Source organism: Megalopta genalis, chromosome 6 (assembly GCF_051020955.1).
Source record: "Megalopta genalis isolate 19385.01 chromosome 6, iyMegGena1_principal, whole genome shotgun sequence".
NCBI lineage: Eukaryota > Metazoa > Arthropoda > Insecta > Hymenoptera > Halictidae > Megalopta > Megalopta genalis.
The window spans coordinates 9,439,007-9,457,929 of record NC_135018.1 but is presented as its reverse complement, the minus strand read 5'-3'; the positions used below and the strand labels follow the sequence as shown (position 1 = coordinate 9,457,929).

The 18,923-nt window shown below is 41.7% G+C and overlaps 1 protein-coding gene across 9 annotated transcripts in view; it reads left to right on the top strand.

Annotated features, from left to right (window-relative positions):
- Ten-m (teneurin transmembrane protein Ten-m) overlaps window positions 1-18,923 on the top strand; it is a 747,607-nt gene that overhangs the window by 433,076 nt on the left and 295,608 nt on the right. For 2 of the 9 annotated variants that reach the window (XM_076522845.1, XM_076522844.1), the window contains exon 1: window positions 12,356-13,044. The exons of the other annotated variants lie outside the window; for them this stretch is intronic. In XM_076522845.1, the coding sequence (XP_076378960.1) occupies window positions 13,032-13,044 (13 nt within the window). In that variant the 5' untranslated portion in view covers window positions 12,356-13,031. Of the gene's footprint in view, window positions 1-12,355; window positions 13,045-18,923 lie in introns of those variants that run through there. 9 annotated transcript variants of the gene reach the window in all.

Below are 18,923 nucleotides of genomic sequence, written 5' to 3'. Positions count from 1 at the left end.
TCTCATAATATTAGCAGATGAACGAACGATCGATAAAACCAGTGAAATGAATGCATCAAATCTGCAGTCTACTGACCATAGAGTTTCTTTTCGAAAATATAGTGATACTTTTTATACAATTATTAAAGATCATGATAACCGTGATTTATTACTGTTACACTTGTACATTGTGTTGCCTGTAAGAGAGCGTAAAACAATACAGTCATAATATGCATTTCACTGCACTAGGCTTTCGACAGTACGGTACTTCGGTTAGTTTACTTAAACTGCAAATTGAATTATGCGAGTTACGCATGGCTTAGCTTGAGACACTTTATTCGTGTGCAACTTGTCAAGAATTACCTTGAAAACCAATGAATTCCAAAGTTGTAACCAAAGATCGAACGCAAGGGTCGCTCGATTATCCGTTTTCATGCAAAAGCATGAAAATTAGTATAACCACTCGCGCAGCTCGGAGAACTATTAAATCGATAAAATATTTGCGAGGTTGGTGCAGCGCTCGTTTCAACGATCTCCGAAAAGATAAAGCTATCTGGTAGGAAAACTTTGAATCGGCAGACATAAAACGGGCGACCGAGAAACAAAAAAGCGCAAATTTCGAAATTTACGCGCCATTAAGGCCGTCGAAAAGTTTTATCTTTTATCAGTTTCTTCGGGTTAATCTGCCGGCGTTAAATTAATGAAAGTCGCGAGTGCTGTTTTGTCACATGGTTTTCCAAGGGGAAACGATCCGACTCAACCCGACCCGACCCGACCCGACCCGACCCGACCCGACCCGACCCGACCCGACTCGACTCGACGAGCAAAGGAAACGGGAGCCATTTTACCCTAAGGAGAAACGTTTCCTGCGCCAGACGTAATTCGCGCAGACTGGCAAGAAACGGCACCGCCATTATTTCTCGACCTTTAATTTACCTATAAATCTCGCAATGCTGCAAAACTTTAGCTAGGGTTCCGGTGAATAATTGAATTATATACGCACTCGGCCCGCTTTTAAATTGCCGCGTACTGCACATTGCTGCCAGATAAATTAGAGCCGCCGCGGCGCGGTCTTCAGCGTGGGCTCGCGTTTGCTCCCTTATTCGGAATTAGCAACATTTATTTCGCGAGCGCGATTATGGGCACGCGATGTCACCATCCATTTGTCAACGCTCTAATAGCCCGCCCTCCCGGCCCATAGACAATTTCGGACAGCGAGATGCGCTCGAACGTGTTCCACAAAACCGCTCCGAGTCCTCGAAACATTCATTTTCATGTTTACTTCGAAGCTACACGGAATCTTTGGACATAATCTTAATTTGCATTGAAATATTATTGGATTCATTCAGATTGCTTGTGAAAATCACTTGGATCGAATCTTCATTGATTATGTTCACTTGATTTTTACATCGAAAATAAACCCTAGCTATCTCTAAAAACAATTTCTATAAAGTTTAATATTACGTAAGCCTGCTAAATTCTTTCAGTTTGTTTTTCAATGGCAGCTGGCTCGGTCGGTTGATTCGAGAAAGTTTTCATAGTCGCCAAACTATTCGTTTGATTCTTATGTCGAAGCTGAACAACTGCTTTTGAAAACAATCTCAACGAACTGCGATTCCATTTTATGTTGAGACATACTGTCCAAGCGTATCGGATTCCTTCGATTTGTCCTTCATGGCAGCAGGATCGAGTGTCCACTTATCCGTCGTGGTGCTCCAGAAATTTCTAAACGTCGAGCTTCTTACGGTTATTTCGTTAACAAACTCTCGGTGTTTTTTTCTCGACGCTGTCCCCGTTTCCTCCGGGCTCGCGAAACTGCGCTAAAGAATCTGGAAGCTTTGAGGAAAACTGTAAATCGGTTAACTTTCTTTATAGGGCCGTTCTTAGTGGATTACTTACTGATGGGCACGGACGATTATCTCAAGTTTCTTTCTTAAGGCAACGCAGTCCCGTTTCGAAAAGTATTTCAGGTTTATACGCCATAAAATCACCCCGAAGCATCATAATCCGTAAGAAAGGTCCTGGTCAGCGAATAAAATGACCGACGCAGCGCGGCGGCTGTTTCTCTACTCCAGTACCTAACCTGTCACCCGTAGCTCCGCGAACATCCTGTTCCCCGCGTCGTCGTGTCTTGGCCCACCGTGAACACGAGGACACGAATCAACAACCCCGAGTCTGTATAATTGGACAACAATTCTATAGTAATATCGTCTGCGCGCTTCGATCTTTATTTCCTGTGTTTCAGGAACTTCTTGACTATGGCAAACCTTGCAATACTTATTCCCAGGGGAAAAAACATCCCAAGAATTTGGCGAAGTTTTGTTAAAAATTTAAGAGTTCTAATTGAAATGATGGAAAAAATCCAAATAATTTACATTTTACTAGTTCGGTAGTTCTAGAGTTCGACGTCTTGTTCCTTAGAGAATTCCACGAATTTTGAAAGCGAACGATGTTTCATTTCATTATAATTGATCGAGGTTCATTATATACGAATCCGCGTAGCTAGGAGAATTCGGAGGTCAACATTATTCCATAAATATTTATTTGAGACGATCATCCGAATGAATTATTTTTTAATTAGTCGAATACTTTATTCGAATAACGATTATTCGAATAGCGGTTGTAAAATTATTCGAACAATAATGCGAATACTTGTTCGCTGTTTTCGATTATACGTAATTTTATAAGAATATATTTATTACGAATATTCAGATAGATTTTTTTATCTATATCAAGTTTTATTCGATAATGTGGAATAAATTTTATTCGTCAGTTTTTGTCTCTTTATTCGTTCTCCGAATACAATTTTGCCCAATTCTGAGGTAATTCTGTACCGTTCCGCAATGATTTTGTAACGACTCCGCAATGATTTTTGCAATTTCCGAATCGTTCGGCAGGCCAGATTGCCGATAGGATCCAAACATGCCTGAAACCCAACGAGGTGTGCTCGCACACAACGCGCAACTGAAAACGGGATGCATCAGCGAGCCCACATTGACGTTCACCTCGAGCAGCAACCATCCATCTTCTGCACACGTCCCCGAGAAGAAATTTTATTCTGTTCGTTTCCAACCCCTCTGGCCTATCTTCGGCGCGCGATAACGTCAGCCTCCGCAACTGATTGTGAGAGCATGATGTCGTCCTCTGTACGGAATTCCCTTTTGCGCTTCCTACTGGATCATCCCAGACGATTTAAATCCTCGATGTCTTCCTGCCGAGTGCGCGCCGACGTTTCGTTTCCATCACCGCCGCTACGCCTCACTCTTCCTGTCCAGTTTCCCTTGCTAAATACTCAAACGACTTCAAACAAGCGTTCAACAAATTACACATTCTAATCTTCAATGGACTATAATTAATTCACATGTCCGCTATCGGCTCACGCAATATACAAATAAAATATGTAAATATATAAACATACGCGTTATTTCGATGACAAACGCGAAGCATCGGCGAAACATCGACAAATAGTATGATATTTAGAAAACTCGCAATTTTCCTGTGACAATATTTTATGCTATATTTTACGAATAAATACGTTGTACGTAACAAGAATAATATAATTATGCGGGCTGTTGCAGAAACAATGCTTGTAGCGAACGTGTTGTCAGTGTGCAATTGTGTACTATGGATCGTAATAAGGAGACCGAGATCTTTTGTTCCGATCCGATGAATCCTTAGGAAGATAGACAATTGCATAAATGGTTAACAGATAAACTCCAAGTCTTTGACTACGTTTAAAAATTCATTTATCTTGTAATCTATCCGAATAAAATGAATCCCTCTAGTATTCTTAGAATGCAGAAGAGTTAACGTAGCATCCACTGTGATCAATTTTACCTCACCAGCTTGGTTAGTCATTAATTAAATCACTTTGATTTTGTGAGAATGTTTCTGGTTGATGTCGTTCTTGTCAAAGAAATCGTCAGAATCGAAAAACCACGATGTCGTGACTTTTGAAAGTCTGCGATTTCAATAACAAATGATGACCGAATGATGGACGCACCATCGACAAAAGTTCGTCTTCCGGTCGATGGAACAGGCCGTCAGAAAATTTCGAGCGTGCCTAATAGTTTTCTTCCGAGAAAGATCGATACGGAATGAATGTGCATGTATGGAAATACCGGGCAAGGAGTCGTCACTATTCCATGGTGGCTCTTTCATATTTACATATTCGTAGATTGCTTTATTTAAATCCGTGCGCGATACAAAGGCCCGATAGGATAATGACACTTACTGCTGCATATGGAAATTGAAATCAAAGTGCTCGCCAGATCTTCATCGGAGCATCTCGAGGAGAGATGTAACACGTTACCTTGTTCTTTCGGTGCTGTCTTCTTTCAAGACCTGACCCAGATGAGCCGTAGACGTAAATGGAGCCGAGGAACGTCGTTTAAATATTTATCGGCTCCAATGTCTTTCGATCTAGACTTAAGTACAGATATTTCTGGTCGAATTTGTACATTCAAAAATTGTATTTCGTGTCTTTATTAACTCTTTTCTTACTTTCAAGATTCAAAAGTGTTTGATAAAATCTGTATCGTATATACTATCAAATTTCATTTACACACTGGAACCATCGAACGCGTAAAAATGCGATCTAACAGGCATTAACCCTTTGCAGTCGAAGCTGTTTGAATTCGAAATCCAAAACATGATTTCTGATCTACAGTATTTCTATTTTATATAATCTATTGCGATTTATGCATATGAAATTGAGCCTATTGCAGCAAGTACAATGCAATTTTAATAGTTTTTTAAACATATAAACGAGTCTGATGCTCTCAGAATGATTTTGAAAAATAGTATACCAATTTTTAGTGGCGCCTCAGAGTCGCCATTCGAGTGCAAAGGGTTAAAAGTCAACATTACGTCATCTTTTCTCATTGGAAGCAATGTTCTTGGATCTATTTACCAGCAGATGATCTGAGAAAATTCTCAGAGTACGGAGGATTAATTCTACTTCTAGGAGATTAATATCTCTGATTTGCGAAGCCGCCCAATATTGACGTACAGTTTCAGGTGATCTCGTGTTTCTTCGGTTCGCGCTAGGAAAGAGAAAGCCGGGTCGTTGTGCAGCGAAACAATAGCTGGAGCTGTGTATACTCATCCCCCACGATCGCGTTGCCAATTCCAAGCAGTACGTAGTACATGCCATAAACACTGCGAGGAAGAAATACCGTGCTCAAAATTGGGTGATCAACTTTAAATTACCCAGCAAAAGTAAAGCACAATGAAAGGATACTTTCCGCGGCTCCATTTCGCAGCCCTTTATTTTCCCCTCAATCACAACGGTCGCATCAACAACAATTGTCCAATTCGCTTCTATAAAATCAACCATCCGATGAAATCACGTCTCACCTCTCTTTCAAACAACGCTTCAGCTTCTTTTAAAAGGAAATATGGCACACCGCCGACGACTGTTCTCAAACTTTAGAATCGGTTGTTCAATAACGAATCAAATACAGAAGATAAATCTAATAATAAATAATATAATGTAATAGAAGATAATCAAATTTATGAAATCCTCTAACGAATGAAAACGACGACATTAGAAACTCTGCAAATTCTTCAGAAAATGTAAAAATGCTTCAGAATAATTGCATAGCATTACATTGTCCTCAATTCGTGAAAATGATAAATATAAATCAGCAGTCTGATTACTCTAGCCTGTGCTATAACACATTCGATGCATTTATGACAAAAATGAGTACGTGAAATGGGAAACCAAAGGGACGCGAGGTGATTCTAGGAATATCGTTCTGTTCCTTTGAATATGCAAAAATCAGTAAAAGAAGGCACGCATTTTCATCATGTCTTTGTTTCTTGTAATTGACACGGACAAATTTTATTTTGCAGATAGATAGTAGCGCACTCTTATGCCGTACCGCAAAACGAATAATCCCTTGAACGAAATATTCCCGGTTTGGAAAAGGGAGTTCCACGATGAATCGGGGAATATATGTATGTAGATCGCGTTAATATCCACACGGTCGATTCGCAACGGCGATATTCGGGATCGTTGCCGGTCCATTGAACAGCTCGACGATAAAACCTAGCCTTGTCTTCTCATCAAAATACACTTCTGATCCTCGATTGAATGTTCAAAGAAATTTCCCGTACGCGCCCACTGATCTCCCGGTCCGCTTCCATCGGATCTACCCCGGAGCCCTCGTCTCCAGCCCCAGTCCCCAGTCCTCAGTCCCATGGCCTCCACCCCGTTGCACACCCGCCCCGCGAGAAAAGGAATCGTGCGAGCCCGGGCGAAACATTTCGGAGAGTCGAACGGCAGAAGAAGAGGGAAGAATGGCTTCCGGGTGCGCACCTAACCGGAAATGCTCGACGACGAAGATCTAAGATTCGCGGAGGGGTTCGCGGAAGGGTGAATAATAACGTTTGAAATTCGAGACGCGGAATAAAATGATGTCGTGGCCGAGAGACACGGGGAAGGGGTGCACAACGGGGCGACGGGGGCTCGGTTCTGCGAGAAAGGGGACGGAATCGCGGAATAGGGATAGAAGCGGGGGCGGGAGGGGGGCAGAGGGGCCGGAGGGAGGGCCACAGCAGACCAGACGAGGGATATACATGTATGTGCTTATGGGTATATGCTCGTGTGCGTCGAGGAAAGCAAAAGGATACAAGAAAGGGCGTTAGGAAGGAAGGCTTCTAGGCTTCGTTCAATAAAACGGAATATCTAATAAGGAAGAAATGCAGTCGCGCAAAGAATGGAGAACAGAGGCGCTGCTCGGATAGTTCGTTCGTCGGAGAAACAGAGAAAGAGTAGCGGAGGGAAAGAGAGAGAGAGAGAGAGAGGGAGGGTAGCAACACTGAGAAGTACGGGTCGTTTTATTAAGGTTGCCATACATGCTCTATTTCTGAACTGTCTGTGGAATCGGACATCCGATACGCTTTGGTCTGCTCTATGCTTACAGTTTACAATTATTGACCCGATTTTATTTTTAATAATTAAAGCGTTAGTTTCAATCATTAAAGACGAGGCTGTCCTCGTCCGTTTCAGATACCTGCCTGACACAATTCTTCATCCATCTTAACGAAGCAGTTTTTGTCACTTCACAGTTCCCGAAGCCAAAATTTATTGCTAGACTGTGGAATTTATGCATTTATCGCAACAACGAATGGCTGAAATATAAAATTGTGAGGACATAAGAAGAATTTGATAATTTTATTAAGCTATCTTTAACTCATCGAAATTGTTAAAAGAAACAATATATTTTTATTTAATTCCTGTTCTTTATAATCGTCTTGAAAAATTCATATTTTGCACAAAGAAATGACAATAGATATTAATATTATTAGAATTATTCGAATTTGCTGAATCGAAAAAGATTCAGAAAGCAATCAGTGCGATAAGCTGTGACTCTGCGGACTAATTACTGATTACAGCGACGAAATTGCTTGAGTTCAGCAAAAAATGCTTCGAGAAAAATGTTTTCGAATAAACGTGAACTTTCGCACTGTGAAGACCGAGTCGTTACCTGGGTCAGGATAACAAACTTTCCAGGGAGCAATAATCTTCAACTTCTCTGTAGAAAAAGATCCTCGTGTCCTTTCTCTCCAAGAGTATTCTTTATAAAGAAATGTAATTATACTTGAAAACTGACTTCGAAGCACATTTATGCGAGATTTTAGCGCGGATAGAGAATGATTTAGAGAAGACCTACTTTCGCAGCTCCGTTTTCCGAAGATTATGCAGTCTCGGAGTCTTCTTTCAGTTCTTGGAGACTGAAACAACGGCTTCGACGATAATTAAACGATTTTGAAAATTAATAATGAAGAAATAAACATTTTCGATGTGTCTGAACCACGAACTATTACAAAGATAGAAACTTGATCAAAATGTTTCAAGGAACACGAACTTGTATTAATTACTTGACCGATGAAAATTCAGATTATTTTCTCAATTTAATCCCATTTTTCAATATGATATACTCCACAAGAAAAAAGTCTCTTTTAATGGGGGTAGTACGAGAATATTTGTGGATTATTTGATAGACAGATTGTGATTTTTCGTGCAGTTTTCAAAAGTTTAGAAGAATTTAAAGATCACTGTCTAGTGATAAGTGTTCTAATAATTTTTCAAAGTAATTGCTCGTTCTACTTGCCATAGAATAGAAGATTCTAGGCTCCGCAAAGTTTGTTAACGCTTTATTTATCAGAAGCCCCATAATTTTCATAAAACAATAATTTTTGGAGAAGCTGTTATATTTGGCTAATCCACAGACTTTGTTGAATTACGGATAAAATTGCCGTAGGTTTCAACAATTTTTTACGAACTAGATAAAGCGTTAATGCAATGCATATTCGGCGTAATTCAATCCACCGAATTTACATTCTGCAGAACCATAAAAAACGAAAGGACTTTCTTGGACAACCTAATGTCTGCCCTGATCGTCCAGACGTCCGAAATTCAAGGCCAGGAAGCAGCCAGAGAGGCCCCCAAATTGGAGTCACCCTTTCGATCATGGTTGATCCAGGCAATCATCATCCGAGATCCAGGAATGATCCTCTAAACCTTTTCCCAGGAACTCGCAGATACCCATTCGGGCGATTTTTCTCTTTGTTCATCCTGCGGAGATGTGTTTTTTCTTGGAGCCGCTAACTGATGTAATCGTCAATCTCTTCTCACTTCTCGGGTTCCTCCGCGTTCTACCCTCCGCGGTCGGGCATCTTCGGTTTTCCACTTTCGGTTGGCATGGCGGTGGCCGGATTCGGATCCCCCGTGTCTCTCACTCGAACGACCGATTATGTCAGTCGGAGTTAAAGCCGCGTTTGTTTATCTGATCCCACGTTATAACTACAGACAGACGGGCTACCGTGGGCTCCTTCGACCGCTATCTGCCGCGAAGCTCGAGCTTCGCTACCGAGAGCCGAGGGAGAGGACGCGATAAGGAGCTGGTTGGGAGCGACCGAGAGAAAGAAAGGACAGGAACCAGCGCAACGGCACGGCGTGCTCCGTCCTGTCGCTCGAGGCGAGGACGGCTCTCCTTCGGAGAACAGTTTAGTTACGATGAATGAGCCGAATGAATCACGCGAACCAATTAAGGATTACAGTAGACGACGATGCCCCGGCACTGACGCAGACACCTACACCAACGCCAGATAGAGAAAGCAAGAACAGAACTCTCGGGATCCTTCACGCCTCCTTAACCTTCGCCAGCTCGCACTTAATTGGAACTGCTAAATATACTTTCCGAACCCCGGTGTGTCCCTCGTTCGTCTTCACGGCGACGCGTTCAACGCCAATCGAATCGCGATTTTACTTTGTACCGATCCGCCCAGTTGTGCCACTTTGATCTCGCCCTATAAGCTAGATTATATCTGCGAGCGATCCAGGGGATTAACGTTCGCGCAACGAGATCATTCTCTTTCTCCTGCTTCTAGCTATAAATCGATGTGTTATTTCGGAATGTGCTTGCAAATCAATTGTTTTCTGTCGATTCTCCGCGTAAGAAGTACACAAAATACTGGCTTTATTAATCCTTCGGACCCGAGAGATGGCTCTGAGGCGCCACTAAACATTTCTATACTATCTTCCAGAATAATTTTCGTGTTGTTAAATTTGTTTAGGCTTCATAAATTATTAGAGACTGGAAGTCTTCGATTAGCAAATACGTTCAAATAGTATAGATCGAAAAACATCTCTTCGTTATGTGTCTCAAATTGGCATGGATTCTATTATCAAGAGCTGCTATCGATTTGTAGTAGATCGTAACAGTATATAGAAAAATAATTTTTAATGTAAAATATTGGGGATGCTCGTAGGAAAATTAATGAGCACGGTAAATTCTCTCTAATTGGCCCTCAGCTTGTAAGCAAAAATGGACAATTTGGAAAGAGGAGATACGATTATTCGAGCCTTGCAGCTCGTTTTTATAGTTGTTGGGAATCGGCGACTATAAAAATCGTATCTCCTCTCCCCAAATTGCCCATTTTTGTTTACAAGCTGAGGGTGATCAATTAGCAATAATTTACTGTATATTGAACAGCGATGCAAGCTATTGGCAATTTGGAGTCCAATTATTTCGAGATGAAATTTCAGCCAGGGTCGCAGGAGACCCGGCTTCAGCTTGTCATAGATTGGACTGTCCGATGGCTAAACGCGTACATTACGAACCTCTGTCTCCAGAGCACTAGAGAACAAGGAGCTTGTCGGGCAATGATTTACGACGAATTTTAAATAAGTGGCCACTGCCACCGATCTCTGTGTGAATACGGCTAGAACCAATTTATTTTATCTAACGATCTACCAATTTACGTTTGACGCCAGGTATTCATCTATGCTGTTTCTTCGTATTATCTTTAACGAGATCGTGAGCCGCGTATTATCGCTCTATATATTGAACAATTGGAGATACTTGAACATATTTTCGTGTCGATACGCAACAATTTATGGTTGCAATTTTGTACAGACTGCTTAAAGAACATTTCTAAGCGTGTATTCTCTCTGGCATTCTTCGGAGTTGATCTAGTGAATCAATTAAAGGTACACAGAAGCAATTAAGGCAGCTACGTACAGGATTCTATGTACCCACGTAATTGCACAAATTAATAGCGTTACGATGGAGGAACCGAATTGGTTGTAATCTGACTTTAAATGGCATTGACTAATGTATCGCGAGACAACAGTTTTAAATTTCATATAGCAGTCGGCTATGTCTCGAGTTCACTGTATCACTTTCACCGCGGTTATGTTGCCTTTCTAGGTTAAGAAACTGGCCAGAAACCAACACCTGCGAACAATTCCAACTTCAATATTCACAATTTAATGTAATCCCTGTCAATGTCTATATTTAATTAGCAATTTTCCAAAAGCCGTTCGTTTTTCAAATATTTGTAATTCAACCGGAGCTGCGAGAAAGTTGTAGAAAAATGTCTTGTGCTCTGCAGAGACTGAAAACTCATTTCTCACTTTTAGTTCACGCTCTACTAATCGATTTCATTGCTTGCACCCGTATGACGACTCTAATGTCCCCCTAAAAATAGTCATAACGTAATACCAATCAATTTTTACATTACTGAAATTGTTTGCATTTACGAACGATGATACCCCAACGTCCCTTCAGCACCCCGAATACCATTCAGTAACCAGGAAACTTTCAATTTGGCTCCATAAATATAGTTCTCGTTGACCAACAACAAAATTAATATAGATTTGCAGTTTCCTGAACAACTGTCAATTGTAATTACAAAACCACAAAGTATAACGTCTAAAATTACATTGAAAGAAAATTGCATTGTAAAAAACATTGAATATTGCTCAAGAATTCACCATATGCAAGAATCTCTTTCCAGCGACCCTACATATTCTTCAGACTCTAATAAACATCTCAAACGAACTAGCTTGCGACAGGCACCTAATTTCCACGCGGTAATGATCAGAGAAATAGCAACAGACCGCAGAAACGTGGTCCTGAGGACCGACTTCGTAAAAGTTGATGGTTTCGAATAGCTTAACCCTCGCAACGCGGAAGACTCCGACGATTTTATGGCAGCCGTGATACGCCCAGATACTTAGAGATCCATCGGAGACTTCGCAACGAACCTAACGCGAATGGCTAACGATTCGATCCAGTTACTAGGAACATTGAATTTAATTTGGGTTGAGACTGAAAGAACAGAATCTAATCGAACGGTCCTGATAGTCTTCGCTCAATTAGAGGAGCCACATAATTGGGCCAGGGGACGTTATCCTCGACGCGTCCCAAGCAGCCGTTCTATCCAAAAATCCATCCAGCTTCGGAACTCCAAAGTTGTAAAGACCACCGACGCCAGAAATGATTCCTGCGGGTTAGCCTAATCTCTGCCCGCGTTACGTGCTCTGGTCGGTCATGGAAGAGAGGGTGTCCGACGCGAGAGAAGCTGACACCTCTTTCGCCCCTGGCCCTTGTCCATCCGACTCCGACGGTGGGAGCGACCGACTCCAAGGCGCGGAGTGCCGATTTAGGGGATGAAACACGGGAGCAAGGTCTCTGCTCGTAGGATCGGATAGGTGCAGAGGGGCCAAGAGAGACAGAGAGAACCTCCTCGTTGCAGCTTGCATCGAGTAACGGCCTCGGCAGGACGACAGACGACGCTCGCAGGATGAGGAGTGTGAGGAGGATCAGGAGGATCAGGAGGATGAGGTGGCTGAAGAGCAGGGGAGGGCATGCAGGGAGGACGAAGGGGAAACAATGCTGAGGACTGCGAGCAGGACGACGACGACGAGGATGACGGCGACGACGACGACGATGACGACGATGACGGTGTCGGCGACGGCGACGGCGACGGCGACGGTGTCGACGACGGCGCAATGTCGCGGCCGTGTCGCACGCATGCGCTACGTACAAGTAACAGCCGCGGACTCGGGTCGAACCGGGAAGCCAGTCAGTGCATTGCCAGCTCCTGAACCGCGAACTCCATACTCGCGTGTTCCTATCGCGCGAGCCTGCCCAATCTGCTTTCCGGTTCTGTCGGTGTTCTGTATCGAGAGATAACTGCAACCTGGACGCATCGCGACGGACTTTCTCGAAAAGCTCGATCCTCTCGAGGACCTCTCTTCTCCGGACCCTCTCAGTGCCCTCCTCGCCGCTCCTTCGCTCGCTCACTTACTCTCTCTCACTCTCTTTTTCTCTCACTTTCTCTCTCTTTCTCTCTCTCTCTCTCTCTCTCTAGTTCTCTCGCTCACTCTATCGGTGTCTTTATCCCCCTCCCCCGAAGAAGGACTGTTTCAGTGATGCCCCCTCGAGCCTCGTTATCACCGGTTGATCAAGGATAACAGTGAATCGACGGCGCAGTGTCGGACAGGTCCCAACCCCCCAAAAGCTCACCTGGTGTACATGTGTTGTGTCAAGAAGGATACACCGGTCGACTCTGGATTTAAGCCAGCTACCCCGAACGGTCCCGGCGACTGCATTGCACAACCCCGACGTGTTTTCTACGCCAGCAACCATCGGTGACCGACGTCATGATCATCGCGGTGATTTAAAGAGTGTCGTGCAGTGTTGTACTATGACACAGGCGACCACCGTTGCGTCCGCGATCACGTTGGATCTTTGATGTACCAATTAGGTGAGTGTTTTCTCGTTGATTTCGGGTCGGGTGTATGTCTATCGGAGGATAAATGCGTTGGACCGGCGGATGCCTGCCGTATGGTAAATCGCGCGCTCTTTCGGGATCTGTTGCCTCCCCACCACGCCCAGAGTTTGACCGCTTGCTGGCTGGCCTCTAAGTCGCTGCCTCCGGAACTTTGAACTCCTTTCTACGCTGGCGAATCTTGCCTGCTGATTTCTTACTTCTCGTCGGATGGATGTTGCTTTCTGGGGTCTATCGGGAGATTCTGGAACGGTGTTTCTACTACACGATGCGGTCCTATTCGTAGAGTAGCATTTTCTGTTTCACTAGGATGTGGTTGACTCCCTTTGACCTCCGAACCATGACTCCAACAGATTTCCCCCTTTTGTTCCTTTGGATATTTTATTAATAGATCGCGGAACAGTACTTGCATTCACTGCCGTAGTACTGGTTGCCATTGAATCGCCGTCTTGCAAGTACTGTTTCCCGTTAATACCCTGCAGCGATTCATCTCCAATGCTTTCACCTCTGAATCTTGATTCGAGCAGAATTATTTCTTTTCTTCCGTCGGCTGATATTTTCTGGCTTTGTATGGGTGCCGTGCAATGACCGGTCTCTCGAGCTTTCACCTTTGAACTTTGACGTGAACAGACCTCCCTTTCTTGTTCGATCGGATATTTTGCGAATTTTGTTGATAGATCGATCGACAGTCTTCTATTGTAGAACGAATAGCTGATGTGTATCGAGTTGCTGTTTCACGAATACTATTTTGCATTGCAACCGTATATAATTGATCTCTTCTGGCTTTTGAACCTTGACTCGAACAGAATTCTTTCTTCTTTTCTCTATCGCGATCTTTCGCGGCTGTTAAACAATGAACGATTTTTTTTACCTGGTAGAACCAAGTGCCTTGGCCTCCGAGGACTTTATCCTTTTACGAATGATAGAACTTCTTCTAAGATGCGCGTTGTCCGACGAAGGTTTCAGCGAGTACGCAGAAATTAATTTCTGACTTCCAATTACCCTTTTCCGAAGGTTCAAATTTTCTCCGTTCAGCCGGTCCTCTTCCGTCGCGATAAATAAATAAAATCATGCCAGTGATAACGATGTAATCGAGATGTCTTGGCTACTGGGATGATTCTTATGGTCTTTATCGAACAAAGCTGTTCTACTTATTCGACTCATTTTATCGTTGCTGCGAATCGGTCTGTTTAGTCAATAGATGTTTCATTAAATTGACAAATAAAACCATCTATAGCGATAAATAGATTACTAATGAAGTTGTCGTGGCTTTCGCGGCGGCTCTTCTTATATTTAAACTTTCTTTCACTAAATTGAAGAATAAAGAAAGACATCGTCTTTCGCATAATAAAACACATCTGTGAAATTAATGCTTCCCGATCAAGTATGTATTCGCAGTATCTGCGACGCTTTTTCTTGTCTTCGTCGAGCCTAGGAGTATTCTACTTATTTTGCTTATTTTAAGGCGCGCTGCACAACAATCCGTTCGGTCGAAAGTTGTTCGATTAAATCACAGAACAAGATTTTATATTATAGAGATGGTGGGCCGCAGACAATAAATAAGTAACGATGGAGTGTTTGGTGTCGAGAGTCAATAAAATTTTGGTAGCAGTTCGAAAGAGGGATAGTATCGTGAGAATGTTGGAAATGATCGCTCGTTTATTAATTTCATTCATAAAATACTCCAATTACACATACTTCACCTATTAGGAGCATTTTAAAGAGAAGTTATTTCGATCCCGCGAATCCAATATTTCATGTTTAATAGATAACAGTCCAGTCTAACTTGGTAGCCAACTATGATTACCAAGCTGGCAACAAAGTTAATTTGCATAAATATTTCTGTCGATATCATGTATAAATAAAGAATTCTAGGTCGCTGTTCTAATTCTGCATGTCAGTCCACCGTTGAAGTACAAGTAACAGTAAACGGTTGTGTAAATAATTCACTAGCCATAAAGGAAAACTAACTTCGTTTTAGAGAAATTCGAGGTTTTTAAAAAAATTAGCACGACAAAATGAGGTTTGAGCGATATTCGAGCGAATTTCCTCGGAGCAGACGCAAAGGAAATTTGTTCGTCGAGAAGGTCATCGGCCTCGATGTTCTTGACACCGGCTAGAAGAAACTCTGCTCTGGCGAATGTCAAGTGGATACATACGCAGAAGCTTCTTAGACCGTCACGTGAGAAGCTCACGCGACGACGCGATAATGTTAAAAAGCTGGAGAGAAAGATTGATTGGCAACGTCTATCATCGCTGGAACGAAAATGCTTTTTCGTTTAATCTCCGCTCGCGATACAGGCTCGACTAATAGGTTATCAGAGTCCATGACATTTGGTAAATAGTGTTCGCGTGGATTCGACGGCCTAACACTATTTTTTTCTGAAACTTTCCAAAACTTTTCCACGCCTCTGACTTCCCATTTTTGCTCTCTGCTGTCAAATTATTTTAGGGCGTTTGTTTTACGGTAATTCTAATTGTTTTGTTCTTCAATAATCGCTTAAAAACACCCGTCTACTAATTATGGATTCACTTGCTTTAAATGTAAATAATATCAGATTTTGTTCTTGTCGATATTTGGCAATTACAAACAATGCTGGTAAAATATTATATAAATGTTCTTCCTCCTGTAGGAATTGATTAACTACAAAGAAGTGCTGATTAATATAGCTGTAAAAAAATCGCAGCACAAGCTCGTATACTTTTGTTAAACGAAGTACTTACCTATCGTATTTTTATAATCTCACATTATTATGCAACTGTAAAGGTAGCCTTGTCGGACTTGACTGTAAAAAAAATTGAAGTTAAAAGAATTTAGTGGCTCGTGGCGTAACGGCTGTTGCTACGAAGAAATGATAAGGATACTTTTCTCGTATATCGAAAAAAGCCGAGAGATTTGACTTATCTTAACCGAAGGGAGCGATCGAAAAAATTAATAGAAAAGTGGACAGCGTCGAAACATACATGCATGAAGTTACGAATTGGAGCGGCTCGATAGAGATGTTATATTGTTCGAGTGACACTAAACCGGAGCTACAAAAGCGTCCAGCTTAATATTTCAACCAGTGAGTTGATTAACAGCCTTGTACATTAAGCAGGGGAATAATTAAAAGAGATGAGAATCATTATTTATGACGTGACACTTTCTACATACATATATCGCACGCGACATAAATCATTCACTCCGTGCCGGAATATCGTATCAGATGCAATTCGAACACGATTGCCGTATAAATTCTCGTTTCTTTTGTTGTCGATCAGGTTATCGTACACTTTGAAATTCGGGAAAAGATATTCGATCCGATCGCAGCCAGATAAGTATGTGGCAGAGTGCAATAGAATGTATTAGGTTATTTTTTGATCTTACTAGGTAGCGGAGATCGTGAATTGTACCACATTTAAAACAGAAACAACTGCAACGCGCTTGCACGCTCTCCAAAACAACAGCGCGTTCCTGTGGCAGCGTGTTGCACATGCTACTGGCAGAGATACAAAAATAGCTGAGTGGAAAATAATGACCTGTGACTGAACAAACTATATTCGACAATTACCACCGGGAGTTTAATGCGTCACCGTATTTCTCAGCGTTATATCATTTCACTATTTTGTTTTTCGATGAATTCTTTCGACCAGCCCATTCAATTTGAAGTGGGCTGAATCAGTAAAAGTGTTTTCGCTCGACATTCATTTCGATCGGACATTTATCGAATCCTCAATTCATGTTGTGCCCTAGCCATTTTTAGTAATAGCCCTTTCAAAATCGCAGATCAACGATTGAAAATTTTGTTGAAACATCTGTTCGAAATGAACAGCAATTTTCATTCGTAATTCAACATGTTAAATAGATTCGTATAACTATTGTTCGAATGAAAATGATCGATTTTCGTTTGCTGTTAAACTAACTTTATAAAAGAAGTATTCAAAGAAGACAGTAAAACCATCAAAGAGGTTAAAAAATATTGTTATATTATTTTCGGTTTGTTTTTAAATTATATAGGGTAAATTCGGTTGCTACAGAAAATTGTTATATTGCATGAAAATTCACCGTGTCGTAATTAAACCGCAAATGCTCTAACAGTCGTGACAAAAATAAGTAAATACAGTTGAATAAACAGATGAACGGGATTGTAGAATATCTATGTATCAGTATCAACTTGTTAAAATTATTAATGGATGGAAGACATTTCCATGTGGCTTGTGTACCTTGCAGTTGATGCAAACAATATATATTTTGCATAAAGGTCCACAATTCAGACATAATAATTACCGTAGAATTCTCAGTATGAACAATTTGTAATTATGCACAATGAAGCGTCAATTTCAGTAAAAGAATCTCTGTCAATATTTGTTGAATAAACGACAAGAAAGCAAACGACGACGATGTAGCTTCCGCGTGTGCATGTTTCGTCGAGAGAAGAAGAATAAGAAGCGATCAATGATTCGATTGAATCGTCGAAGATGATTCCCGATGATTCATGGCGCGGCACGACACGAATCCGAACAGTTTCTAAGACGATTGAAAGTTATTCGCCTCGGAACGGGTCGTGAACAATGACAAGTGAGCACGATTAGGTTCTCGGTAGCGATGTGGCAATCAATTGTACTTGATAGAACGGATCAGTGAAAAGGAAAGCCGAAGGCGTTCCTTTGGTCTGACCGCCTATTAAAAATACTTAACCGGCCGGTCGTCGAACCCCGCAGACCTCGTCGATATCATCGGCATGCAAATGCAGTCCGCATGTGACCGCATGTTTATGTATTCTTCGGTTCTTCCAACACTACGCGGCTTTATTCGCCTCTCGTATTGCCCCGCTTCTCTCTCTCTCTCTCTCTCTCTCTCTCTCGCTCTGTCCCTTTCTTTCACTATCCGCACCCACAAACGTGTCTCATTACGAAATTACTGCTGCCGCGATTATACGAAATCGATTTAGCTGATTGTACCTTCACTTACTCGGTGATTTTGTAATGGTGTTTTCGATGGTATTTACCGTCCCGATTCGGATTTAAGTGTTTAAATGATTAACACCGGCACTGTGCCAATTACAATTTTAGGACACGAACAGCCGAGTGCTTTATAATACTTGCACGAGCTACGAAAAACCTGTCGTGTAGCTGATCAACCGGTAAAATTTTCATTTCTCAATTGCTCCAGCTGGCGATATTTCTGTTAGAAAAAGGTGTTGTAGCTTTGTTTAAGAGAATTATTATCGGATCAAGTACTCGTAATATTACAGTTGTCAAATATCAGATAGCTGTAATTGAATTAATCGAAAAATTCAATTTATTGCAAGTTTCAGAAAAGTCGTGTATACCGTACACATTTTACGTAGCTTCTGAATAATCTTTCACAGTGTGAGATAATAGAGTTAAAAGTTTTACTATGACAGAGCAATTTTTATGATGTCACATTTGCATTTTACGTTCCCTCAAAAATTACGGGGATCTAATGAGATTTCAAATAATGTTTTATTCAGTTCAAATCGCTTTTGGCTCTCGTGCTTTCGCACCTGTTTCATGAAAATGGGTCAGTTTCTTGTGTACAGTATTTTCAGACTACCGGCAATTGGACTGTGTAATTCAATTTAAATCGATGTTACTTGTCAGATAATCAAAAACTGATTAAATTGTCGGTTGCACCTCCCTAAAACAATTCGCGAAATTTGCGAAGACTTGAAAAAATCAATAGAATTCGAGATCAGTGTTACCGTTTCTACCTATCATTGGAGGAAAACAGAATTATACCTTCAGAAACTTGTCCTTAAAAATTTTTAACAAAGATTGTCGGGCTATGGATCTGTTTGGAGTAAATTAGATTATGTATTCAAATTCTTAGATCCTTTATTGATATTTGTCCA